The following is a 27,622-nucleotide window of genomic DNA, read 5'->3' as shown; positions in this document are numbered from 1 at the left end:
ATACAAAACTCATACAGAGAACTCTAACATACTCCTTGCCCAGATACCAGGTCCACCATCTTTTAATGTTTTGCCACATTGACCATGGTATTCTTTTTTCCTGTTCATCCATCCATCCACCATCTATCCATCCTTCTATTTTCTAAGCATTTGAGAGTAGTTTGTACACATCATGCTTCTTTGAACACTTAATACTTCTGTGTACATTTTCTGAGAACAGAAATATTTACTTATGTACCCACCTTTAGTACAGTTGTTAAATTCAAGCAATTTAATATTTGTATGATGTTTACAGTCTATATTGCAGTCATTTCATGTGTATCAATAATGTCTTTTTCTCCTCTATTTCTAGTTCCAGTTCAGGATCATAGATTGCATTTGTCATTGTTAGCAATACTTGTTTTTTACTGATCTTTAAGAAAAGGCCATTTTTATTTCTGGTAAAATAGCCTTTTCAGAAATTAGCCTCTGGTGACATTTTGTTCAGTCTGTTGCTGGGTGTTTTGTGGTCTCTTCTTGCCAAAGTCATTATACACAATATTTTAGCTGTGGTCAAACTGACATTCCGAGTTACTTGGAGAAGTGGTTCAAGCATTGCATAAAACTTGAAATATTCAGGCACTGTAGAGCTCATTAAAGATGACTTTTTTTGTTTTTTTATTTTATTTTATTTTTTAATTGACAAGCCAAAACAGCATACAAACACGAACATTCTTAACATACAAACATTCCATATATGGTATACAATCAGTGGCTCACAATATCAACACTTAATAGTATATTCATCACCATGATAATTTTTTAGAACATTTGCATCACTCCAGAAAAAGAAATAAAAAGAAAAAACTCATACATACCATACTCCTTACCCCTTCCTCTTAAAGATTACTTTTTAAGTGTTGTATATTTAATATTTTAATCCTTTGACCATTCCATAATCAGAAGTGTACATTGTAATATTTCTTTGACCATTCTGTAACCAGAAGTGTGCATTGTAATGCTTCTGGTTATCTGGATATTTGTTCAAGTTTAACATCCTGTTCTTTATTAAAGCTGAAAGATAAAACTAATGAATACTTTCTCTATGGATTTTTATTCTGAGTAGCTTGGAAATTACGTGGAGGTCAGTGCTACTTTTTGGAATCTAAAATATAATTTTAAAACATTACTGCTGATAAAGTTAGGGAAGAACACTTCTCAATTCTAGAGTATTAACTTCCTTTTAAATTGGAAACCTCTCTTAATAGTTTGAAAAAGCCTAAAGTAAGTTCCGCTTGTAACTCTATGAAGTTTTTGGATGTACCAGAAACATTATTTTTGTGTTTGAAGTAGTCTGTCTTTTATATACATGTTTCTTTTAAATTTTTAATAAATTTCTAATTATATAAATAGTACATACTTCATTTTGAAAAAATATTTAAAATTACAAATAAATTCTTTTGGCATCCATCTCTTAATCCTGATCTTCTTTTTGCTTACCTAGAGCAAGACTTCTCAATTTAAGCTGAATATGTTTTTAAGAAAGCAATACTACTAATAACTTGAGTTGCTTTTCAGTAGAATCTTTATTTTCCAGATTTTAAAAAAGATTAGTTAACAGAAGCTCGTCTATTAAATGTAAGAAGCAGTGATCTATCTGTTAAGTTACAATGTTTGAAAAAAATAGTTTTATGAAACCTATAAGCTATCAACATCAGTTTTTTTGTGTTTTGACATTCTGTGGTTTGACAGTTGCTGAAACAGAGCCAACATTTGAAGATTTTGAATTTTCTTATAACCTTTAATGACCAAAGGTGCAGAACAGAAAGCCACTGTAAATGTGTGTGCCTTTTAATTTCTTTCTAGATGAGAATGTTGATAGAGTGTTTATTTGACTTAGTTTTTCATGTTTTGGCCATTATCATTATAAGAATTAACTGTTTACTGATTGCTTTCAAGGCAATGAAAATGAGTCGAAGATCAGCTGATGCCAGTCAGAGGAGTTTGGCCTATAATCGAATTGTTGATGCCTTAAATGAATTCAGGTACATTTTCTCCATAATAGAGAGTTGTTTTGCAGTATACACAGGAAGTTGTAGTTCTTTAATTTGCCCTAGTAAAATTTAATTCTTTAAATTTTTTTGCTCCATAGTCAGATGAAGGTGGAATCCAGTAGGTCATTGACTCCTGTATGCTTGAATCTTATGTCGGAATTTAAGCGCTTTTGGGAGTGGACACTATATGGTTTTCAGTATTGGACCATTTAACAGGCAAATAGTACCAGAAGGGACCCTTCTTCCATTAGAAGGGTGCTTTGTCTTCTCTTGAGCTCCCAGATGTAGAGACTGGTTAAGTGTTATTTAACCAGTTGTAGTAACCAGATGTTCTTAGATACATCAAATCTAAGATATTTGAATATAAGAAACATGGCCTTGATGTTCAGATAGCTCTATTGTTTGTTCCTTTCTGTAGACCAGATACAATGAATAGTCTTTCTTCTGCCAGTATTTTCTGACTCACCAGAGTTTGTACCTTGAAACCCCAGTGATGATTGTAATCGCCCTCTAACTATATATCAAGCAAACATGTTGCACACAAAGTGTTGGGAATCACTGAAAGTGACAGATATGTGTCTCCCTCAAAAAATTCAGTTCAGGTCTACTTCATCCTCCTATCCTCTCAGTCTTTCCTTTAGACTGGAGAGATACTATAGCACAGAAAGTGAGAACTTAAGACGTTAGTGTCCCAGACAGACCTGTGTTCTCACCCTGTTCTGCTGTTTAATACTACTGGTGTCCATGGACAAGTCCATTAGCTTTTCCAAACCTTAGTTTTCCAGTCTAAAAATCTATAAATTTTAGATTTGTACAATGAATGTAATTAGTTGTTGTAAAGATGGGATGAGATAACATATGTAAAGAAGTTTGCAGACTTCCTGACATTTGTGATAGCATTATTTTCTATAGCAAATACAGCCTATTGCAGTTTCTCTCCCACTTCAGTCATTCACATTTCATTTGTCTTGGAAGGAAAATTATTTGTGTGGCAAATTATTCAGAGGCAATTATTAGAGGCAGTATTTCTGACGCAAATATTAATTTTATTTTGACATTAATTTTAGGCCTTTATTAAGTTATATGAAGCACAACAAGTAATGCAGTATTTTTGATCAACTTATTTCTTTAATATGTGAACTGTATGCAGTTCATAACTTCATTTGTTCAATCCCTAAGAATTCAGATCACTACTTTGAGGTGCTATTCATGATTAAATCAAGGCCTTATATAAATGGTTATAGATAAAATATAGGGAAATAAAATACATTCCTTCTGGCATTCTAGAGGAAATTTAATGAGTTGACTGTTGCATCGCCTCCTTTACCTTCCTAACTTCTCAGTGTATGTAGACCTTTTTTGCATGTTTAAAAGACTTATGTGAAAGCACAAAATTTTGTATACCTCAGATGATACACATAACTGTCAGACTTTTGCTTGATAAGAATTTTTTGAGGTATTTTCTGTCTTTTTTTGCACTTTTATTGAGATATATTCACATACCATACAAACTATCTGAAGTACACACTTATTTACAGTTTCATCACTAGTTGTGCATACAACCCCATAATCAATTTTTAAAACATTTTCATTACTCCAGAAAAGAAATAAAAATAAAAAAGAAAATCCAACTCTTCCCATCCCTTAACCACCGCCTCCCCATTATTGCCTCCTAGTATTGGTGTTGTGTACTCCTTACTGTTGATGAAAGAATCATAAAATATTACTGTTAACTATAGTCCATAGTTTGCAATAGATATATTTTTTTCCCCATAAGCCATTTTGTTATTGACTCTTCCTAAAAGTGTCATACTTTTGTTCTTGTTCATGAAAGAATTTTTTTGTATTTGTGCAGTTAATCATGGGCATTGTCCACCCCAAGATTCAATGTGTTATACATTCCCATGTTTTAACCTCCATATAACCAATTGTTAATTTTAATGTTAAACCAATCTTAATTTATCAAGTTAATCATTAAGTAAACTTGCATTAGATAAATCTCTTACCATTTGAATTGATATTTGAGTGAGTGCTAAGGGACTAGAGGGCTGCAAAAGGCTCAAGATAAATGTTTTTCTATTTTCTCAGTGTTGAATGAAGTCCTTGAGACTAGTTTAATTGCAGGTGATAGAACTTCTCCAGCTAGCCCAGATGGGATTGCTAATAAGTAAAATGGGGATGGTTGGAGATATAATAGGCATGATGGGGAAAATCAACAGTTTATATGAGGTTCCTATTGGACATCTAAATGAAATATAAGTGTGAAGTTTAGGAGATCCAGGCTGGAGATAAAAATTTGACTTTCATTGGTGTATGGATAGTACCTAAAGCCATTAAACTGTATGAGAAGAAAAGAGGAAATCCTAGGCCTGAGCTATGGAGTATTTCAGCAGACATTTTTGGATTTTAGCTTGTAGAATAGTTGTGTAGTGTTATCTCATTGTTGTTTCAATTTGCAGTTCCCTAATGACATGATATTGGCAATGTTTTCATATGCTCATTTGCCATCTGTATATCTTATTTGGTGAAGTTCAGCCATTTGCCCATTTTTTAGTTAGATTGTTTTTATTGAGGAGATGTCAGTGTTGGCATTTGAGTATAATTTTGCCTTGAGTGTAATTATGAGTTTCTGGGCTTGGAAATTCTTGAGAGATTGCATATGCAGGGAGAAATTATGTTTTATTTAAATGAAGACATAGTGAACCTATCATGAGAAGCTATCAATGGGGTCTAGTGGTTATTTATTCCTAAGTGTTTATGACAGATTTTCTATGACCCACAGTCCATGTAGCCTAATAAATGAGCAATTTTCATACCTGGAAAATTGGATTTAACCACATAAACTCAGCACAGCTTTCTAAATGAATTCTCTGTCAAAAATCCATAAAATGTGCCTCTTTCATTAATATAAGAAGCATTTGAGAAGTCTATTAAAAGATCTAAATTTTAGTTTCCTTAAAAGTTCAGCCAAAGAGTCTTAAGGGATTTTCTTTTCCTGAGATAGACATTATGCCTTTCATTTAAAAAAAATGTACCGTGAATGGTCAGATATTTTGTTTGCATTTTTTTCATTTTTGTGAGTTTATCCAAAGTTTAGTTGACCTTGTAAGGACTAGAATTATTCTAAATACATGTTTTGAAGAATTCTTGTTTGCCTAAACAAATTCTGTAGCATTCTTTTTGAGTGTTCCTTTTTATGATATTACAGGCAGTGAATCTTTGGCCTTGTGCTTGTAGCTATTACTTACCTTGTGGGATCAACAGTTTCTTTTCTGTAGTCACAAGCTTTGTGGCAAAAGGCCAACAGTCTCAGTTTAGACTCAGAGGAAAGACTGGCGTTATAGATCCAGCTCAGGTTACCAGAATAGTAAATATTATTATCCTAAGTCTCATTATTCCCTTAATAGAATACCTATCTTGCTCTTAAGCGTATAAACAAAATTTTTAATTAAAAAAATGTTATTGAAGTACCTATGAGTCAGTTGCTGGTATTGTGTAGTACTCATCCTCTAGCCTTAAAATTTTAAGATTGCCTAGAATTTACAAAATGCTTGAGTCATGAAATATTGAAAGAATATGACATAATTGGGTACCCTCCCTTTTATATTAATTATTTTATTTCAGTCACTCCATTAATCTGAAAGACTTTAAGTTAAACATTCATATAATATCTTTAAAATACTTCATACAGTCTTTTAATAATTTTTAGTAAGAAGAGTACCTTTAGAAGTGCTTTAACATGTACTTAATTGAATGATTATTACATTTTAACAATATCTTAATTTTTAAAGTGACAAGAACAATGAATGAATTTGTGGTACTTGAGAAGAGGAAGGAAATGATTCACATATACAGGAAAGCCCTGAAACCTACAGAAACAGGAAGCTTGTTTAGTTAGCATTGCTGCCTGGCAAAGATAAAGTTCTTGAATTTTTACTTAGACTTCATACATATCAAAGAAGACTAAATCATGTCCACAAGTGCCTTCAAGCTGCAGGAGTGTTTCATTCTCTGGACACAGACAAGGAAAAGTAAGGGGTTAAATAACTGAAACTACTTGCCTTTCCTACCACTGAAGATTAGGTTAGAAACATTAGGGGGTAAGTAAGCACTATTACTTCCAGATTGTTAATGACAACAATCAACGTAGAGCTATATTTAGTAGGAAACACTGTTGTGCAATTTCTTTGCCTTCTTTGAGGTTGATATCCACTGAGGTCATAGCACTCATCATTTAACACTAAGGTCACAGTTCTCAGTATTAATGTCAGTGTTAGGGATTTGGCCCATGGTGCATAGACTTACAGTAGTTGCTGAAAAAACTCTTGGAAAATTCTTATTAGGATTAATTGATCAGCTTGTTCATTTAATTATATAGTGTTTCTGTTAATCAAAAAGCTCATGCACATAATTAAGAAGCAAAAATTATATATATAATAAAAATGCAATAGTGAAAACTAATTGAATACTGTTCCACTCCTTTCTGTCCTTCATTCTTGCAAAGTAATACTGTCTTTTAACTGATAGCTGTTTACTTTAGTAATCACCTCCGTAGTATTAACCAATATAGTTAATGCTACTATTTCTTGATTTTTAGATTATAACCTTTCTTTATTTTCTACTATGTTGACTCAATTTATACCTTCCCTTTACTCCTTTATCTTTTCAGTGTAGTTATATCACTGTCTCATTCTTAAGCTCTGGCAAATTTTTTGGTGTTATTGCTTTCATAATTTATTTTCCCTTTTGGGATTTTTGCTATTGTTAGAAATGGTATTCCTGGATTGATCTTCTGTGTCTCTTTTCTTTCAAGTTTCCCGTTTATTTTTCTGAGTACATTACTTTCTGATTTGTTTTCTATCCTTCAATGAAATATTTTCATTGCAGTAAATCTTTTTTGATTTCTAAAAATATTTTCTTGTTTCCTCTAGGGTCATTTTGTGTGCATGAATGTGTCTGTGTGTTTCTATCTTTTTGTCTGTCTATCTTTCTGTCCTTTGAATGCTTTCCCTAAATGTTGATGGTTTTTGGTTGCCTATTCAAAGTTGAGAGTAAGATACTGAAATGTAGGTTGGGAGCTCTGTGAATAATCAGACTTCTAACATGTGACCTTCACTGTAAAGCTGTGTTTCTCAGCCATTTTTTTCATGATCACTCCCTGAAGGAGCATTTTTTAGACACCCCACCCTCACCCCCCAATTGCTATCTCTCACCAGGAAATTTTTAATGCTACAATATACACTGATTATCTGCTTATGTACTGTGAAAAATTTAAATATCGGGAAGGGTTTGGGCAGGTCATTTCTTTATTCACCTATCTGTAGGATAATGCTGGGAGGATAGAGGTCACCACCATTTATGGACTTTGAATTAGTCTCCTAGTTTTCAGTCCTATATCTGAACTGCCTTCTGCTGTACCAGGCATTTATGAGTCCGGCAACACTTTTCACATCATTGGGGCAAATTACCTCTTCTTTGTCTTTGTCTTCCTCTGTGGATCACTCCTGTATATGTTGTATCTTCTAGAGTGCTATTAAAAATGATTTAAATTTTTTTTTCTTTCTTTTTTTTTCACATGGGTAGGCACTGGGAATCGAACGCGGTCCTCTGGCATGGCAGGCGAGCATTCTTGCCTGCTGAGCCACCATGGCCCACCCTGATTTAAATTTTCACTGATGGCTCATCTCCAGTTTTATATGCTGTAGAGATTTATCTGTTTCCAAATTCTTAATTGGGATTTATTTAGTTGGGATCTCAGAACTCAACGAGGATAAACATGTGTTCAATTTTCCATCCTACCTGGGAATGTTGTACGAAGCTTTTAGAAAGCATTTCTATTTATCCCTAGTTTATATACTTAGGTTGCATTTCTCTATAAAATACATTTAAATTTTTCCTTTATTTTTTTAATTATCAGCAATGACTTTATACTCTACCAAAGACAAATTAAAGTGACTGTGATTTATATCCATAGTAATGTATTATACTCATTTTTGGGTTGAGACTCATAAAACTGTATAGGCAGGAAACTTCTTTTCCTTTTCTGGATCCTTGGTGTCTCAGTTTCTAGGGCTGCTGTAACAAAGTACCACAAACTGGATGGCCTAAAATAAAAGAAACTTATTGTTATGGTTTGTGTAGGCTAGAAGTCCAAAAACAAGGTATCAGGACCTTGTTCCATGTAAAACCTGTAGTGGAGACTCTTTCCTTACCTCTCATCTTGGATTTTCTGACAGTCCTTAGAATTCCTTCGCTTCGATTACATCACTGCAAACCTCTGCCTCCATTTTTACATAGCCTTCTCTCTGGTCTGTTTGTATATCTGTGTTCAAGTTTCTTCTTATAAGGATACCAGTCATATTGTAATAGGGCCCACCCCAATTTAACCTCATCTTAACTTGAATACATCTTGAAAGACCCTGTTTTCAAATAAAGTCACATTCATGAGTCTTGGGTATAGGACTTGAACATATCTTTCTGGAAGAGAATTATGCTTTAGATGGATATTAGTTGTGGAGGTCTCTGCAAACTTTCTAGAGATGCACTGTTTATATTGCAGCCACTAGTCGCATGCAACTATTTAATTTAATTAAATACTAACCACTTTTCAAGTGCTCAGTAACCTTATGTGGCTAGTGGCTGGGTAGAGAACAGCACAGTTTTCAAAAGTAGAAAGTAGGATACCGTTGTATAGCTTCTGAGAGATAGACTAATTTCTTAAGACCCAAGCCTTGCAGGTATTACTTAGCCTTGTGCATATTTAGGATTTGACTGAACAGATAGTGATGTAAAAAGAAAAGAATTACCAGAGACCTGGGTTCGATTCCCAGTGCCTGCCCATGCAAAAAAAAGAAAAAAAAGAGTGAAAGAATTGACATCCTAAAGGTATGCTTTGTAGCCTTCTAGAGAGCCTGCAAATCACTGGAATAGCTATTGACTAAATAAATCCAAGAGATTGTCAGAAAAGTACTATAATGATTGCAGAATCACTTCCTTCATTTTGTTGGTTCAAGGGAAAACTGTAGAAGGTTGAGAGCGAGTCAGGAAATACAGCATTCGTATATTATGTACTCATTGTCTTTTAGAACTTTACTGAAGTCTCACCATAGGAACTAAAGCGATGCTGATAAACTGTTTTCATTGGGTTGATAGATATCCTATTTAGAGTATTTTTCCTTACTATATATTGTTGGTTTATTGTCCACATATACAAGTTTAATATAAATCTTAAAAATATAGAGCTAGAAGGGGGCTTTGAAATTATCTGGTCCTATTCCCTCATTTTAGAGATGGAGGAAATTGATGCTTAAAGCAAGAAAATAGTTTACCTTAGGACACACAGTTAATGTGTAGGTTGAACCTGCAAAGTTTGGAGTTCATGTACAGAACATTTACTGTGGAGTTTTGTTGATTACAAAGAAGATATGACCTAAGTCATTGTCTCTTATCAAATCTTAGTATGTGGCCCAAATTGGCACCTTAGCTTTATCTTCCAAGTATGCAACTCTGGAAATCTTGACTTTCATGACGTGTCTTCCTCTTTTTAGAACAACAATTTGTAATCTGTACACAATGCCACGGATTGGAGAGCCTGTCTGGCTTACAATGATGTCAGGGATTCCAGAAAAGAACCAGCTTTGCCATCGTTTCATGAAGGAGTTTACTTTTCTAATGGAAAATGCTTCCAGAAATCAGTATGGATTACTTTACTTTACTTACTTACTTATTTATTCACTTAATTTAGCTATCATTTATTGTATCTAAATATCTATATTAAGATCAATCCCAATAAAAAGGCAAGAATTATCTTTATAATTATACCACATTATTAATAACCAAAACAGAATTCTAAAAGATGAATAGAGAAAGACTGTAAGAATAGGAGATTGTCTTAGAACTTTGAGTAAGAAAAAGTAATTATGCCTTTTATTATACGTTAAATTAAAATTCCTCTCATCTTTTTTAAAAATTTTGATTATTAATTTTTTTAATTTATTAATTTAAAAAGTTAAGAACAAACAAAAACATTAAACATTAATATATAATTCTGTTCTACACATATATTCAGTAATTCTCAGTAGCATCACATAGTTGCATATTCATCATTTCTTAGAACATTTGCATCAATTCAGAAAAAGAAATAAAAAGACAACAGAAAAAGAAATAGAACAATAACAGAAAAAAAAAGATTATGCATACCATAGCCCTTACCCCTTACTTTCATGTATCACTAGCATTTCAAATTAAATTTATTTTAACATTTGTTCCCCCTATTATTTATTTTTATTCCATATGTTCTACTCGTTTCTCGACAAGGTAGATAAAAGGAGCATCAGAGACAAGGTTTTCACAATCACACAGTCACATTGTGACAGCTATATCATTATTCAGTCATCCTCGAGAAACATGGCTACTAGAACACAGCTATGCATTTTCAGGCAGTTCCCTCCAGCCTCTCCATTACATCTTGAATAACAAGATGATATCTACTTAATGCGTAAGAATAACCTCCAGGACAATCTCTCGACTCTGTTTGGAATCTCTCAGCCATTGACACTGTCTCATTTCACTCTTCCCCCTTTTGGTCGAGAAGGTGTTCTCAATCCCCTGATGCTAAGTCTCAGCTCATTCTAGGGTTTTTCTCAATCCCTTGATGCTGAGTCTCAGCTCATTCTAGGATTTCTGTCCCACATTGCCAGGAAGGTCCACACCCCTGGGAGTCATGTCCCATGTAGACAGGGGGAGGATGGTGAGATTGCTTGTTGTGTTGGCTGGAGAGAGAGGCCACATCTGAGCAGCAAAAGATGCTCTCTTGGGGATGACTCTTAGGCCTAAATTTTAAGTAGACTTGACCTATCCTTTGTGGGGTTAAGTTTCATATGAACAAACTCCAAGACTGGGAGATCAGCCTATAGTTTTGGGTGTCCACACTGCTTGTGAGAATATCAAGAATTCAACTTGGGGAAGTTGAAAAATTCCTCACATCTTGATACTCTGTAGGTCACTCTTACGCAAGCTTCAGTTAGACCTATCATAACTTGCCAAACCCCAACTAAAACCATTCCAGCCAATCCTAAAGAACACCTAGAGCAATATATACAAACCTACAAAGGTTCCATGTACTAGGGTAACTTTCCAGAAACCTACAACCTACAGATGGGTCCCTGGACCAGACAAGTCCTGAAACCTAGAGGGCCCAACCTCTCCAGAACATAAGTTTGTTCCATCCCCTTATCCCATATTAGTGACAGCCCCTTTCAACATGAAAAGTTAGAATGACCATAGCCCAAATACTGCTAAAGAGTGGCAGAGAGATCAAAGGTGGTGACTGAGTTATACAGAGAAGGTAGGGTTTAACATATGAATATGATTGCTGAATCATTAAATTGACATTTCTTTTAGTCTTCAATGTTTTAGAGCAGCTAGAAGTAAAAACCTAAAATTGCGAAATTGTAACCCATATCAAACTCTGAAATTTGTTCTACAACTAATGGTTGTGCTGTGCTTTGAAATGTATTGCTTTTTTGTATATAATTTTTCACAAAAAAAGAAAAATGTCGATTTTGATGGCAAAAAAATATTTATTCCTTCTAGCCTTCTATATTCTGGAACAGCTAGAAGACAAAATCTGAGAGAATGGTATGGTCACCCATGACCAACTCTAGGATCTATCCTATAATTGTTGAAGAATGCTCTAAAAAGTATTGCTTTTTTCTTTCTTTGCTTTGTATGTCTGTTATATTATACAATAAAAAAAATAAAAAAATAAAGCCACTACCAGAAAAAAAATTCCTTACATCTTACAGAAGTATCTGGGGCCTCCAATCTTTGTAAATAAAATCCAATTATAACAGTTTCATTTTATGGAGAAGATAAAAGAAAAATGTGATGAAGTGCTAGGATTCTGATGATACATTTTTAATGTGCTATTTTACCATCTTATATTTTCTTCTTATCATTCATCAGATCCCTAGAATTCACATGAATGATTCAGAAGTTTTTATTCCCTTTGATGGTAGACAAAAGTTTGCTTAATAATTCCCTTCATTTTCCAATTTAGTAATTTGGAAATGACCTGTTGGTTAATTCATTAATGAATTTTTGCAGATTAAACACTAAAATGAATCCATTGTTTCTGAAGTGCAGTAACATTTTTGTGTTGTCATTATCACAAATAGCTGCCTGTCTGTGTTTTTCTCTTTATTTTAAGGATTTCTTTAACTCCTCCCCAACCAAAAGTTTAACTTTCATTTTCATCCTAATCATACATTTATCCTTTCCTCTCCCTTTTCCTTTTTTATGCCATTTAGCCATGTGATAATATGTACTCTCTTTGCTGTATGCTGCATTTTACCTAAGGTTTCATGAAGATAGATTGGAATTTGATAGGATGTTTTGTTTTCAGATTCTTGCCAGCTCTCATTACTGCAGTTCTGACCAATCATCTTGCCTGGGTCCCAACAGTCATGCCAAATGGACAACCACCTATAAAAATATTTTTAGAAAAACATTCCTCTCAGAGTGTGGACATGTTGGCAAAGACTCATCCATATAACCCACTTTGGGCACAACTCGGTATGTAGTTTGTACAGCTATGCATTGCCTTCATACTTTCGTGTAACTGGAGTTATTTAGCGCGCATGCACACACACACATGCACACACAGAAAGTAAAATGCTTCTGTTTTATCTTCTCCTTTACTTGACCTTTCATGTCTGCCCCATTGTGTAATCCCCTCAATTGTCTAATATCCTTCCTTATAATAGAAATCTGGAGCTGAAACAAGGAGAGCAGATTGAGGACTGGTTTACTAATAACTATAGGGTCTTTAAGATATTTTATATATTTGTATTTTTCATTATGTACTTAATCTAGAAATAATGAATCAACAAAATCTCCTGTGATAGTGAAAATAAATATGATTAAGAAAGTAGTTAGCATTGAGTTTTCTGTTGTTCCACTCTTTTTTTGGTTTGTTGAGTCAACTTTACATATGTTTTCCTTAGTGATGGGCATGACTAAATAAAGGGGTAATCGAGGAGAGAGGATGATCGATTAGTTCATAGTCATTTGGGAGGTAATGTAGCATGATATTTAAGGAACAGACTGTGTAGTCAGGCAGACCATGTTGAGTCCCATTTCCTTATTTATAATGTGGAAATGCATCATAGTTAGTACATACTTTGTCAAATTGTGGAGATGGGGGAGAGTAATATAAGAACTTTTTGGCAGGTGCACTGTCATGTGACTTATCAGTTTATGGAACCAACCTACTTATTTACCTCTTTCTCTCTTTGTCTCTGTTTCTCCTTAAGTCCTCCCTTCTACCCTCATCTTTATTGAGGTATAATTGACATACATTAAGCATACATTTAAAGTGTACCGTTTTACAAGTCTTAAAATACACACACATGAACACAAGTATCACCATAGTCAAGATGGTGAAAATATCCATCACATCCAGAGTTTCCTCCTGGTTCTTTGTAATCTCTCCTTCTTGCTCCTCCCCATCCTCGCTGTTCTCCCTTCCGCCCCATTCCCAGCCAGGTACTGGTTTGCTTTCTGTCACTAGATTAGTTTGCTTTTTCTGAAATTTTATGTTAATACGGTCATACAGTACGTACTTTTATTGGTCTGGCTCTTTTCATTCAGATGATTATTTTACCTACGTTGTATGTAGTAATAGTTCATTCCTGTTTATTGCTGAGTGGTATTCCACTGTGATATTAGCTTTCTTTTTTCAAATCAAGTAGTTCAGTAGTGTTTGTTTTAATTTGGACACTTCAAACCTACTTTCAGTTTTTTGAACATTTTTTTGGTATATAATGTATCTAAAACTGTGTGCCAAGAGCATTGGAGAATGTAAAAGTGAATGATAATAGTCCTTGTCCCCAAGAAGTTAATGTCTAATACTGATAATTCCAAGAGAAACTATAAGAAATAAACAGCTCAGTGTAACTTTAGAAAGGGGAGCTTACCTTTGCCTGAGAGAGGCTGGTTAGATGGGAAGCTTTGGACAGATTTCAGCTAGCAGAGATATAGACGGAGGGAATAAATAGTACGTGACTTAGGTATTAAAAGTGCAGAGCATATCCTGTAATCTGATTTTACATGAGGCTTTGGGTGAATTACATGAGGCTTTGGATGAATTACATGAGGCTTTGGGTGAATAAAAATGAAAAAGGGTGAACTTTAAAGAGACAAAACTGGAAAAGTAAATTGGAACCAATTATAAAAGACTGATTTGCCAAAGCACTTTCAGTTATTTGGTAATTAGTGGAAACCTTGGGAGTAGTTTATGAGAAGTGTGCAGGATGATATTAGGGCCCTTGTTTTAGCCAGAAGAGAAAGTTGATCATAAAACCATCTACAACATATATATATATATATTTTTTGTCTCAATTTCCTGGGGTGGTGGTAACATAGTACTAAAAACTAGGAGACTTAAACAACAGAAATGTATTGTCTCTTGAGTTCTGGAGGTTAGCAGGCTGAAATCAGGATGTTGGCAGGGCTGTGCTCCCTTGACTCCTATAGAGGAGAATCCTTTTTGTCAGCTTGCTAGTTTCTGGTGATTTGCCTGCAATCCTTGATCTTCCTTGGCTTGTAGATGCATCACTCCAACCTCTGCCTCTTGTCTTCTTTCCCTTTGTCTGTTGTCTTCTTTTAATTAGGATACCAGTCGTATTGACCTAGGGCCTACTAATTCTGATGACCTCATCTTAACTTGATGAGGACTTTGGAAACATGGGAGCCAGTGTTGAGTGCTGGATCGGCAGCAACCATTAAAGTTTATGGTTAGGATTAAGTTCAAGGATGGTTCTATATTCTACCATTATTTCTTTCCTTCCCTTCCCTTCAACCTAACCCCCAGAAGATATTATGCTTTCTCTTCTCTGTAATAAAACAGTTACAGAATCCTTGTGCATATAGTACTTCAAGCAGTACTTCTGCACCCTGATAAAGGTGCCCTGCATGGGACCTGTCACAGAGACGGTTTTTGTTAAATTTAACTCTCTGAAGTGACTCTTTGCTTGACATTTCAGAACCATAACAGCTGTTTAGGGAGGAAGCTATAAACCCCCTCTGTAGACCTTTGTCCATGATTAAGACTATTTATCTCATCATACTCTCATCATACTCTCCTGAACAATTCTTCACCTATTAAAGAACTAGAGTACTATCTGAACCATCTTCATACCATAACAGTAGTTTCTGATAATTGAAAAGAGCCTATTTAGCTTTGTGAGTAGAGTGTTCCATTAACTGATTTTTCCTTTTCAGGAGACCTGTATGGCGCTATTGGCTCTCCTGTACGGTTAGCAAGGACTGTGGTAGTTGGCAAACGACAAGACATGGTCCAGAGACTGCTTTATTTTCTTACTTATTTCATAAGATGCTCTGAACTCCAAGAAACCCATCTTTTAGAAAATGGCGAAGATGAAGCTATTGTTATGCCAGGCACAGTAATTACTACCACTTTAGAGAAAGGTGAAATAGAAGAATCTGAGTATGTGCTTATCACAATGCATAAAAACAAGAGCAGTTTGCTCTTTAGAGAGCCAGAAGAAACAAGGACTCCTAATTGTAATTGTAAGTATTGCAGTCGTCCATTCCTTGAGCAAAATGTAGAAAATGGTTCACAAGAAGAGAGAGAAGCTATTCGAAACATCTCTAAGGAGCTGCTAGGAGCTTCAGATGTATGCCGGATGGTATCTCCAGACTGCCAAGAAGAAAGTACTGCTGATATTAAACACTACAGAGATAAATTGAGAACTTGCCTTGACACCAAGTTAGAGACAGTTCTTTGCACAGGATCTGCCCCAGTAGATAAATGTGCTTTGCCAGAGTCAGGCTTTGAGCCAACAGAGGAAACATGGCAGGGTGAAGAAGAATTGCTGGATTCAGTTAACCTCACGGGCAAAGTGTTGAGATCCACAGGAATGGTTGTAGAAAAAAAACCTCCCGATAAGCTTGTGCCTGCTGTGTTCTCTTGTGAGGCAACCCAGACAAAGGTTACTTTCTTGATTGGGGACTCCATGTCACCTGACTCAGATACTGAACTCCGGAGTCAGGCAGTCGTAGATCAGATCACCAGGCATCATGCTAAACCACTGAAGGAAGAAAGAGGAGCTATTGGTCAGCATCAAGAAACTAAACAAAGAACTAAAGACCAATCTGGAAAGTCTGGTAAACAGAACACAATTTCTGGAAAGCCCTGTGAACTTCCCTGTTGGAATCATTCAGACCCAGAAAGCATGAGTTTATTTGATGAATATTTTAATGATGATTCAATTGAAACCAGGACTATTGATGATATTCCACTTAAAACAAGTACAGACAATAAAGAACATTGTTGTATGTTAGAATTTTCAAAGAGATTATGCACAAAAAATAGCAAACAAAACAATGAATTTTGTAAATGTATAGAAACAGTTCACCAAGATTCATGTAAAACCTGCTTTCCTCAGCAGGACCAAAGAGATATACTCTCCATTGTTGTCCCCCATGGGGATAAAGAGAATCCAGAGAAAAAAATTCCTGTAGGAACTGATTGGGACATTCCAAGAAATGAAAGTTCAGATAGTGCCCTGGGTGATAGTGAAAGTGAAGATACAGGTCATGATACGACTAGACAAGTCAGCAGTTATTGTGGAGGAGAGCAAGAAGATTGGGCAGAAGAGGATGAGATACCTTTTCCTGGGTAAGTGAGAAGTTTTTACCTATAATAGACTCATATAAAGTTGTACCATTCTCTTGTTTGACTGGTCCCTGAAGATTGGTACTAGTGGATTTGAAGGAAGAGATCATTTTCCTGCACAAATTCTCTTTTACAGTTGTGTGCTCACACTCATAGAGGGATTAAAGGCTAAGTCACTCAGACACCCGAGAAATGTTTTGTAAATACACCAGGGAAAAATTAAAGGATTGTAGGAGATTTCTCCTTACTTTGAAATTTTCAAGCTATTTAGGGGTAAATTATGCACAAAGAAAGGCCTGTGTCAAGACTAGCCAAGTAGGGAGAGACAATCACTAAGAATGAAGGAAAAGGCCATTGTATTTTGGCCAAAACTAACAGAAAAATAGGGGATGTATACTATGAGTCAGTATTACAAGGAGAAGATCCCTAGTTCAGAAATATAATACATCAAGGCTTTGAATTTGTGAGGTATTTTGCTGCTTTGTTTTGGATAATGGTTTTCATTTATCTGAGTATATTAGGATTACATTATATTCAGTAAGAAACAGAGGGGAAAACTCTCCAAAGCCTACCAGGAAAGATTTATGTTTATCTCATTATGAAGTTATTAGGTCCCTTCCTGAGAAAGAAGGACTGTTTTGTGGTCTAATTGAGCATTTGAGCCAGTTTTAAATTTAAAATTTAGTACTTGAGTCTACTGTGTAGAAAATGATGGTGCTAGAAATATGGACCACTAGAGTGCAAATATTTTTTCATTGTAAAATGTTTATTATTGTTGTTGGTAGATATGTTTATTATTAAGTAGATAATTGGGGTCTTTCTTTCAGGTCCAAGTTAATTGAAGTGAGTGCTGTTCAGCCCAACATTGCCAATTTTGGGAGGTCTTTGCTGGGTGGGTACTGCTCATCTTATGTACCTGACTTTGTTCTTCAAGGAATTGGGAGTGATGAGAGGCTCCGTCAGTGTCTGGTTTCTGATTTGTCCCATGCCGTGCAGGTTAGTGACCTTCATTGTCTTCGGATTATTTAGAATAAACTCTCTTAAGCAGCAGAACTCAGAATTGCCTTTTATTTGTAGTTATACTTCACTGTGTATCACAGTCATTGTTTTCTGAATCCATCCCTTTATATACAATTCCTACGTCCTTGAACCTATTGCTTTGAATGAAAAGTAGAGAGTTCCCGAATCTAACCAAATGGTAGTGTGAGGTATAGAAAGTACTGCCTATATTCTTAGATGTTCGTCACAAGATTATTTACAAAATCAAAAAATTGCAGATGCTTAATTTGAATGAAATTGTTTGCTTAATCTCACTTTGAGATTGCTTGTTGCTAATATATAGAAGTACAGTTGTTTTTTACATATTGGTCTTGTAGCCTGTGACCTTATTGAACTTTTATTAGTTCTAGTAGCTTTTTGTGCGGATTCCTTAGGATTATCTACTTACAGAATCTTGTCATCAGTGAATAAACAGTTTTATGTCTTCCTTTCCTACATGGCTGCCTTTTGTTTCTTTTTCTTGCCTGGCTAAAACTTTCAGGATAATGCTGTAAAGAGGTGGTGATAGCAGACATCCTTGTTTTATTCCCGATTTTAGGGGGAAAACATTGATTCTTTCACAGTAAGTGTGATGTTAGCAGTAAGGTTTTTGTAGATAACCTTTTTCTGAAGAAAGAAGTGTCCTTCTATTCCAATTTGTAAAAAATTTTCTTTCTTTAAATTATGAATGGTGCTTAGATTTTCTCCAGTGCTTTTTCTGTACATATCTAGAGGATCATGTGATTTTCTTCTTTGAAATGTTAATGTGGTGGATTGTATTGGTTGATTTTCAGATGGTAAACCAACATTGTATTCTCAGCTGGTCATTAGATATAATCCTTTTAATAAGTTGCAGGACTTTTTTTGCTAATATTTTATTGTGTATTTTGGTGTCTGTATTTTTGAGGGATATTGGTCTGTAGTTTTCTTGTGATATCTTTGCCTAGCTTTGATATTAGGATAATCCTGGCCTCCTAGATTGAACTGGGAAATAGTCCTTTCCTGTTTTGTGTGAGAGTGTCTGGAGGATTGGTATTTTTTCTTTAAATGTTTGATAGAATTTACCAGTGAAGCCATTTGGGCCAACTTTTCTTATGGGAAGATTTAAAATTACTAATTTCTTATTTGCTATAGATCTATTCAAATTTTTATTTCTTAGTCAGTTTTGATAATTTTTGGTTTTCTAGGAATTTGTCTCATTTCAGTTTTCTAATAATTTTTTGGAAAAAAGTTGTTTATAGTATCCACTTATAATCCTTTTCATTTCTGATTTTGGTAATCTGTGTCTTTTTCCTTTGTTTTTTTTTTTTTTTTTCCTAATGTTTGGGGTTCTCAAAAAAGATAGCTGATAGATATTTTTTGACCATATGTGTCAAGGATCAGCACACTGTGGCCCATGATCTAAATTTGGCCTGCCAACTGTTTTTATAAAGATTTATTGGAACACAACTTGCCCATTCATCCATTTATGTACCCTGTGATTGTTTTCATGCTTCAACAGTACAGTTGAGTGACTATGACAGAGGCCTTATAGTCCACAAAACTTAAAATATTTTGTCTGTTTCTTTATGGAGCAAAGTTTGCTGACTCTTGTTCTAGCTGAAGGATTATAATTGATCTTTTCAAGGAAGCAACTTTTTGTTTTCTCTCTTTTGATTTTCTCTGTTTTTCTGTTTCATTGATTTCCACGGTTTCTTTCCTTTTTACTTCTTTGGGTTCAGTTTGCTCTTTTTCTCGCCTAGGTTATGGATTTGAGATAATTTCTCTTTTGTGCTATAGTCATTTAAAGCTCTAAATTTTTCTCTAAGCACTACATTAACTGCATCCCATAAATTTTGCTATGTTGTATCTTCATATTCATTCACCTCAAAATATTTTCTGATTTCTGTTGTATCTTCTTTTACTTATATGTTATTTGAATATGTACTGTTTAATTTTCAAATATTTGTGGACGTCTCAAATTTCCTTCTGTTGATTTCTAATTTAGTACCATTGTGGTTAGAGAACTTGCTTTGTATGTTTTTAAGTAAATAAATTTAAATTTATTGAGACATGTTTTATGGCACAGCATATTGTCTATACTAGAGAATGTTCTCCGTCTGCTTGAAAAAATATGCATTCTATTATTGGGTGGAATGTTCCATAGATGTCGTCTATGTTAGTCAAGTTAGTTGATAGCTTTATTCAAGTCTTCTATGTCCTTGTTGATTTTCTGTTTAGTTGTTTTATCAGTTTTGAGAATGCAGCATAGGCATACCTCATTTTATTGAGCCTTGCTTTACTGCACTTTGTCGATACTGTGTTTTTTTAAAATTGAAGGTTTATGGCAACTGTCAAGCAAGTCTGTCAGTCCCATTTTTCCAACAGCATGTGCTCACTTTGTGTCTATGTCACATATATATTTATTTATTTTAAAGTTTGTATATTTTTTAGATATGCTGTTACACACTTTATAGACTATAATATGGTGTAAATATAATTTTTCTATGCATTGGGAAACCACAAAATACATGTGACTCACTTTATGTAATATTCACTTTATTGTGGTGGTCTGGAATCAAGCCCACAAGATCTTCTAGGTAGGCCTGTATTAAAATTTTTAACTATTATTGTTGAATTTTTAATTTTTCCCATCAGTTCTATCTTAAATTAACATCTCTCCCCCCAAACTTTAAGAAGGAAATACAGAAAACCATCTGAAAAATGGTATGTGACAACATGTGACTCAATGAGCAAGCAGTCAGTTATAAGCCTAAAAAGATTAGACCTTCTGAATCTGCTTTAAGTGACCTAAAGTTGCAAATTTAATGTTTTATTATATGGTAGAGAAATGACAATTCAGATAAAAACAAACCTTGTGAAGAAAACTTTTCAAAACTTGTGTTCTTCATATTTAAAAGTTGCTTTATGCAACCATTTAATGTCAGTCATAAATACTTACCTGTCCCTACTGTGTTCTGAACACAGCAGTAATACTCCAAGGAAACATAGATGAAAAAGAAATAATTTCTGACCTTAAGTTCTTTACTTAAGTAAAGTGGAAAATAAGGGAAGCATATGAATAAGTATAGTACAAAGCATGAAAAATAAATGCCTAAAGGAGATTCTGAGTAATTTAGTGTTTCAGAGGAAAGAATTTATTTCAGTTGGTGCTATTTGTCCTTCAGAGCCAGGAAACCATATCTTTTTTTTCAAGTTCTATCTTCTTAGAGCCTGACATAATGCTCTGTAAGTATCTATTGAAGTACTTGTTAGAGAATCCCATGTGAGTCCTTCTAATGCTCCCTGTGCTCTCTTGTCTTATTTACCTCCGATCTTAGTCACTCTGCCTGTTTCTTCTTCCATCTGTACCCATTACCACACACAAACTCCTTTGGTGTTCTTCTGTCTGAAGGCCTGGCTTTGGAAGGATTTTCTATCTCCTGGTAAAGACAGAAACATCATTTTTAGTTTAAAGATGTCTGCCTGCTAATTATTACAGAAGAAGAACAGCCATAACAATAATAATAGCATTGTTAGTATTCACTGAGGACTTGCTGTGTGCCAGGCACTTAAATGTCATATCTCATTAATTTTATAATAATTCTTTGGGGGTACTTATTATTATCATCTGTATCATCTCTGTATTTTAGAAACTGCTCAGACAGATTTCTAAGTTACATAGGAAGTGGTAGAACTAGAATTCAAGTCATGGTCTGCCTGCTCTTAAGCTGTGTGCTAAACTGCTGTGCCATGTACTGTTTGTAAAATGGTGGAACACAAACAAATACAGAATTGGCGTTACAAAGCAACGCCAAGCAGAATTGACATTACAAAGCTTAGAAGATTTCTTTTTTGTAATTTTTTTATTAGAGCAATTCTCAATGTACAGAAAAATGGTTCAGAATGCACAGAGCTCACATGTTACCCCCCCCATATAGGCAATTTTCCATATTATTAACATTTTGCATTAGTATGTTACCATTGATGAAGTATTACTATAATTGTATTATTAACTATAGTCCATAGTTTATTTTAGGGTTTACTCTTTGTTGTACAGTTCTGTTTTGGGTTTTTTTTTATTTTGATAATATATATAAAACCTAGAATTTCCCATTTTCAATATTTTCTGGTAAACAATTCAGTGGTATTAATTACATTCACATTGTTGTGCTAACATCACCACGAACTATTAACAAAAGACTCTTTTCTTGTATGCTCTGTGATAGGGGTCACATTTCATTCTTTTTCCATGTGAGTATCCTGTTATTGTAGCACCATTTGTTGATTTTTGGGGGGTTGTAGGGGAGTAAGTACATGGGTCAGAAATTGAACCCGGGTCTCCTACATGGCAGGTGACCAGAAGACTTTTATGTAGTAGTTCCAGATCTGTTGCTCTTGGAATCTTTATGCTGTGGTTAAAAGGAATAGTTATTTGGCTTCTGCCCTCTGTTTTAAGTTTTGCTTTTTTGTGGGGGGGAGGGGGTGGTTCATGGTCTGGGAATTGAACCTGGGTCTCCCCCACTGAATCACTGCCCTCTGTTTTTTTTTTTATTATTATTCTTTTAAAATATGAATTACCATCTGTTTTCAACACCCTGCAATGTTGACATTCCTTTGTTCTTCCTCATGTAAATACATTTTTTAATTTGCACACTTAGTCACTATCATTGTACACTCTAGACATTCCTAGATTATACCATCTCAGATGATGTATCTTTCCTTCTGATTTTATTTGTGCCTCCAGCCCTCCTCCCTCTATCATTCTCCCATTCAGCTTCACTCAGTGTACTAACATTATTGTACTACAGTTACTTAGTATTGTGCTATCCATTTCTGAATTTTTACAATCAGTCCTGTTGCATAATCTGTTTCCCTTTAGCTCCAATTACCGAATATCTGTCCTATTTGTATAAACTGATAGTCTCTGTTCTTAACTGAAATTCTCCAAGTTCATTCATTAATGCTAGTTCGTATCAATGAGACCATACAGCATTTCTCCTTTTGATTCTGGTTAATCTCACTCAGCATAATGTCCTCAAGGTCCATCCATGTTGTTACATACTTCGTGACTTTATTCTGTCTCACAGCAGCATAATATTCCATTGTATGTATATACCAGAGCTTCTTTAGCCACTTGTCTGTTGATAGACATTTGGGCTGTTTCCATCTGTCGACAATTATAAATAATGCTGCTATAAACATTGGTGTGCAAATGTCTATTTATGTCATTGCCCTCATGTCCTCTGAGTAGATACCTAGCAATGGTATTGCCAGATCATATGGCAGTTCTATACTTAGCTTCCTGGGGAACCACCAAGCTGTCTTCCACATGGGTTGTACCATTTTACATTCCCACCAACAGTGGATAAGTATGCCTCTTTCTCCACATCCTCTCTAGCACTTGTGATTTTCTGTTTTATTTTTTTGTTTGTTTTGTTTTGTTTTGTTTTGTTTTCACATGTATATATGTGTTTGTGTGTATTTCATTTTTTTATTAATTAAAAAAAGAATTAACAAAACAATTAGAAATCATTCCATTCTACATGTACAATCAGTAATTCTTTTTATTATTATTATTATTATTTTTTTATTACCTAAAAAAAGAATTAACAAAACAATTAGAAATCATTCCAATCTACATGTACAATCAGTAATTCTTAATAACATCACCTAGTTGCATATTCATCATTTCTTAGTACATTTGCATCGATTTAGAAAAAGAAATAAAAAGACAACAGAATAAGAATTAAAACATTAATAGAAAGAAAAAAAAAAAACCTATACCTCACATGCAGCTTCATTCAGTGTTTTAACATAATTGCATTACAATTGGGTAGTATTGTGCTGTCCATTTCTGAGTTTTTATATCCAGTCCCGTTGTACAGTCTGTATCCCTTCAGCTCCAATTACCCCTTCTCTTTTTTTTTTTTTTAATTAACGGAAAAAAAAGAAATTAACCCGACATTTAGAAATCATACCATTCTACATATGCAATCAGTAATTCTTAACATCATCACATAGATGCATGATCATCATTTCTTAGTACATTTGCATCGGTTTAGAAAAACTAGCAACATAACCGAAAAAGATATAGAATGTTAATATAGAGACAAAAATAAAAGTAATAATAGTAAAGTCAAAACAAAACAAAACGAAACAAAACAAAAACCTATAGCTCAGATGCAGCTTCATTCAGTGTTTTAACAAGATTACTTTACAATTAGGTATTATTGTGCTGTCCATTTTTGAGTTTTTGTATCTAGTCCTGTTGCACAGTCTGTATCCCTTCAACTCCAATTGCCCATTATCTTACCCTGTTTCTACCTCCTGCTGGACTCTGTTACCAATGACATATTCCAAATTTATTCTCGAATGTCTGTTCACATCAGTGGGACCATACAGTATTTGTCCTTTAGTTTTTGGCTAGACTCACTCAGCATAATGTTCTCTAGGTCCATCCATGTTATTACATGCTTCGTAAGTTTATCCTGTCTTAAAGCTGCATAGTATTCCATCGTATGTATATACCACAGTTTGTTTAGCCACTCTTCTGTTGATGGAGATTTCGGGTGTTTCCATCTCTTTGCAATTGTAAATAACGCTGCTATAAACATTGGTGTGCAAATGTCCGTTTGTGTCTTTGCCCTTAAGTCCTTTGAGTAGATACCTAGCAATGGTATTGCTGGGTCGTATGGCAATTCTATATTCAGCTTTTTGAGGAACCGCCAAACTGCCTTCCACAGTGGTTGCACCATTTGACATTCCCACCAACAGTGGATAAGTGTGCCTCTTGCTCCGCATCCTCTCCAGCACTTGTCATTTTCTGTTTTGTTGATAATGGCCATTCTGGTGGGTGTGAGATGATATCTCATTGTGGTTTTGATTTGCATTTCTCTAATGGCCAGGGACATTGAGCATCTCTTCATGTGCCTTTTGGCCATTTGTATTTCCTCTTCTGATAGGTGTCTGTTCAAGTCTTTTTCCCATTTTGTAATTGGGTTGGCTGTCTTTTTGTTGTTGAGATGAACAATCTCTTTATAAATTCTGGATACTAGACCTTTATCTGATATGTCATTTCCAAATATTGTCTCCCATTGTGTAGGCTGTCTTTCTACTTTCTTGATGAAGTTCTTTGATGCACAAAAGTGTTTAATTCTGAGGAGCTCCCATTTATTTATTTCCTTCTTCAGTGCTCTTGCTTTAGGTTTAAGGTCCATAAAACCACCTCCAGTTGTAAGATCCATAAGATATCTCCCAACATTTTCCTCTAACTGTTTTATGGTCTTAGACCTAATGTTTAGATCTTTGATCCATTTTGAGTTAACTTTTGTATAGGGTGTGAGAGATGGGTCTTCTTTCATTCTTTTGCATATGGATATCCAGTTCTCTAGGCACCATTTATTGAAGAGACTGTTCTGTCCCAGGTGAGTTGGCTTGACTGCCTTATCAAAGATCAAATGTCCATAGATGAGAGGGTCTATATCTGAGCACTCTATTCGATTCCATTGGTCGATATATCTATCTTTATGCCAATACCATGCTGTTTTGACCACTGTGGCTTCATAATATGCCTTAAAGTCAGGCAGTGCAAGACCTCCAGCTTCGTTTTTTTCCCTCAAGATGTTTTTAGCAATTCGGGGCACCCTGCCCTTCCAGATAAATTTGCTTATTGGTTTTTCTGTTTCTGAAAAATAAGTTGTTGGGATTTTGATTGGTATTGCATTGAATCTGTAAATCAATTTAGGTAGGATTGACATCTTAATTATATTTAGACTTCCAATCCATGAACACGGTATGCCCTTCCATCTATTTAGGTCTTCTGTGATTTCTTTTAACAGTTTTTTGTAGTTTTGTTTATATAGGTTTTTTGTCTCTTTAGATAAATTTATTCCTAGGTATTTTATTCTTTTAGTTGCAATTGTAAATGGGATTCGTTTCTTGATTTCCCCCTCAGCTTGTTCATTACTAGTGTATAGAAATGCTACAGATTTTTGAATGTTGATCTTGTAACCTGCTACTTTGCTGTACTCATTTATTAGCTCTAGTAGTTTTGTTGTGGATTTTTCCGGGTTTTCGACGTATAGTGTCATATCGTCTGCAAACAGTGATAGTTTTACTTCTTCCTTTCCAATTTTGATGCCTTGTATTTCTTTTTCTTGTCTAATTGCTCTGGCTAGAACCTCCAACACAATGTTGAATAATAGTGGTGATAGTGGACATCCTTGTCTTGTTCCTGATCTTAGGGGGAAAGTTTTCAATTTTTCCCCATTGAGGATGATATTAGCTGTGGGTTTTTCATATATTCCCTCTATCATTTTAAGGAAGTTCCCTTGTATTCCTATCTTTTGAAGTGTTTTCAACAGGAAAGGATGTTGAATCTTGTCAAATGCCTTCTCTGCATCAATTGAGATGGTCATGTGATTTTTCTGGTTTGATTTGTTGATGTGGTGTATTTCATTAATTGATTTTCTTATGTTGAACCATCCTTGCATACCTGGGATGAATCCTAGTTGGTCATGATGTATAATTCTTTTAATGTGTTATTGGATACGATTTGCTAGAATTTTATTGAGGATTTTTGCATCTATATTCATTAGAGAGATTGGTCTGTAGTTTTCTTTTTTTGTAATATCTTTGCCTGGTTTTGGTATGAGGGTGATGTTGGCTTCATAGAATGAATTAGGTAGTTTTCCCTCCACTTCGATTTTTTTGAAGAGTTTGAGGAGAATTGGTACTAATTCTTTCTGGAACGTTTGGTAGAATTCACATGTGAAGCCATCTGGTCCTGGACTTTTCTTTTTAGGAAGCTTTTGAATGACTAATTCAATTTCTTTACTTGTGATTGGTTTGTTGAGGTCATCTATGTCTTCTTGAGTCAAAGTTGGTTGTTCATGTCTTTCCAGGAACCCGTCTATTTCATCTAAATTGTTGTATTTATTAGCGTAAAGTTGTTCATAGTATCCTGTTATTACCTCCTTTATTTCTGTGAGGTCAGTAGTTATGTCTCCTCTTCCATTTCTGATCTTATTTATTTGCATCCTCTCTCTTCTTCTTTTTGTCAATCTTGATAAGGGCCCATCAATCTTATTGATTTTCTTATAGAACCAACTTCTGGTCTTATTGATTTTCTCTATTGTTTTCATGTTTTCAATTTCATTTATTTATTTCTGCTATTTTCTGTTTTATTGATAATGGCCATTCTGGTGGGTGTGAGATGGTATCTCATTGTGGTTTTGATTTGCATTTCTCTAATAGCCAGGGAAGTTGAGCATCTTTTCATGTGCCTTTTAGTCATTTGTATTTCCTCTTCTGAGAAGTGTCTGTCCATGTCTTTTGCCCATTTTTGTTTTTGGGTTGTCTTTTTGTTGTTGAATTGAACAATATCTTTGTATATTCTGGATACTAGACCCATATCTGATAATATCATTGCCAAGTATTGTCTCCCTTCGTGTAGGCTGTTGTTTTACTTTCTTGACAGAGTTCTTTGATGGACACTAGTGTTTAGATTGGAGGAGTTCCCATTTCTTTTTTTCTTTCTTCAGTGCTCATGTTTGGGTATGTAAGATCTAGGAAACTGCCTGCTATTATAAGATTTATAAGATATTTCTCTACATTTTCTTCTAAAAGTTTTATGGTCTTAGATATAATGTTTAAGTCTTTGATCAATTTTGAGTTAATTTTTGTATAGGTTGTGGAATATGGATCCTCTTTCATTCTTTTGTATGTGAATATCCAGTTTTCTAGCACTATTTATTGAAGAGATTGCTCTGCCCCAGGTGAGTTGGCTTGACTGCCTTATCAAAGATCAATTGTCCATAGATGAGGGGGTCTATATCTGAACCTCTATTTGATTCCATTGGTCAGTATA

The 27,622-nt window shown here is 34.7% G+C and overlaps 1 protein-coding gene across 5 annotated transcripts in view; it reads left to right on the top strand.

Annotated features, from left to right (window-relative positions):
• Positions 1 to 27,622, top strand: part of FNIP1 (folliculin interacting protein 1) — a 170,099-nt gene that overhangs the window by 126,332 nt on the left and 16,145 nt on the right. For 4 of the 5 annotated variants that reach the window (XM_077138342.1, XM_077138344.1, XM_077138343.1 and 1 more), the window contains 5 exons: positions 1,939 to 2,024; positions 9,581 to 9,727; positions 12,439 to 12,608; positions 15,318 to 16,737; positions 17,562 to 17,730. In XM_077138342.1, coding sequence (XP_076994457.1) covers positions 1,939 to 2,024; positions 9,581 to 9,727; positions 12,439 to 12,608; positions 15,318 to 16,737; positions 17,562 to 17,730 — 1,992 coding nt within the window. The remainder of the gene's footprint in view (positions 1 to 1,938; positions 2,025 to 9,580; positions 9,728 to 12,438; positions 12,609 to 15,317; positions 16,738 to 17,561; positions 17,731 to 27,622) is intronic. The other variant, XM_077138346.1, reaches the window with a different exon arrangement.

This window comes from Tamandua tetradactyla, chromosome 20, assembly GCF_023851605.1.
Source record: "Tamandua tetradactyla isolate mTamTet1 chromosome 20, mTamTet1.pri, whole genome shotgun sequence".
Taxonomy (NCBI): Eukaryota; Metazoa; Chordata; class Mammalia; order Pilosa; family Myrmecophagidae; genus Tamandua; species Tamandua tetradactyla.
This window is presented reverse-complemented; position numbering and strand designations above follow the sequence as displayed.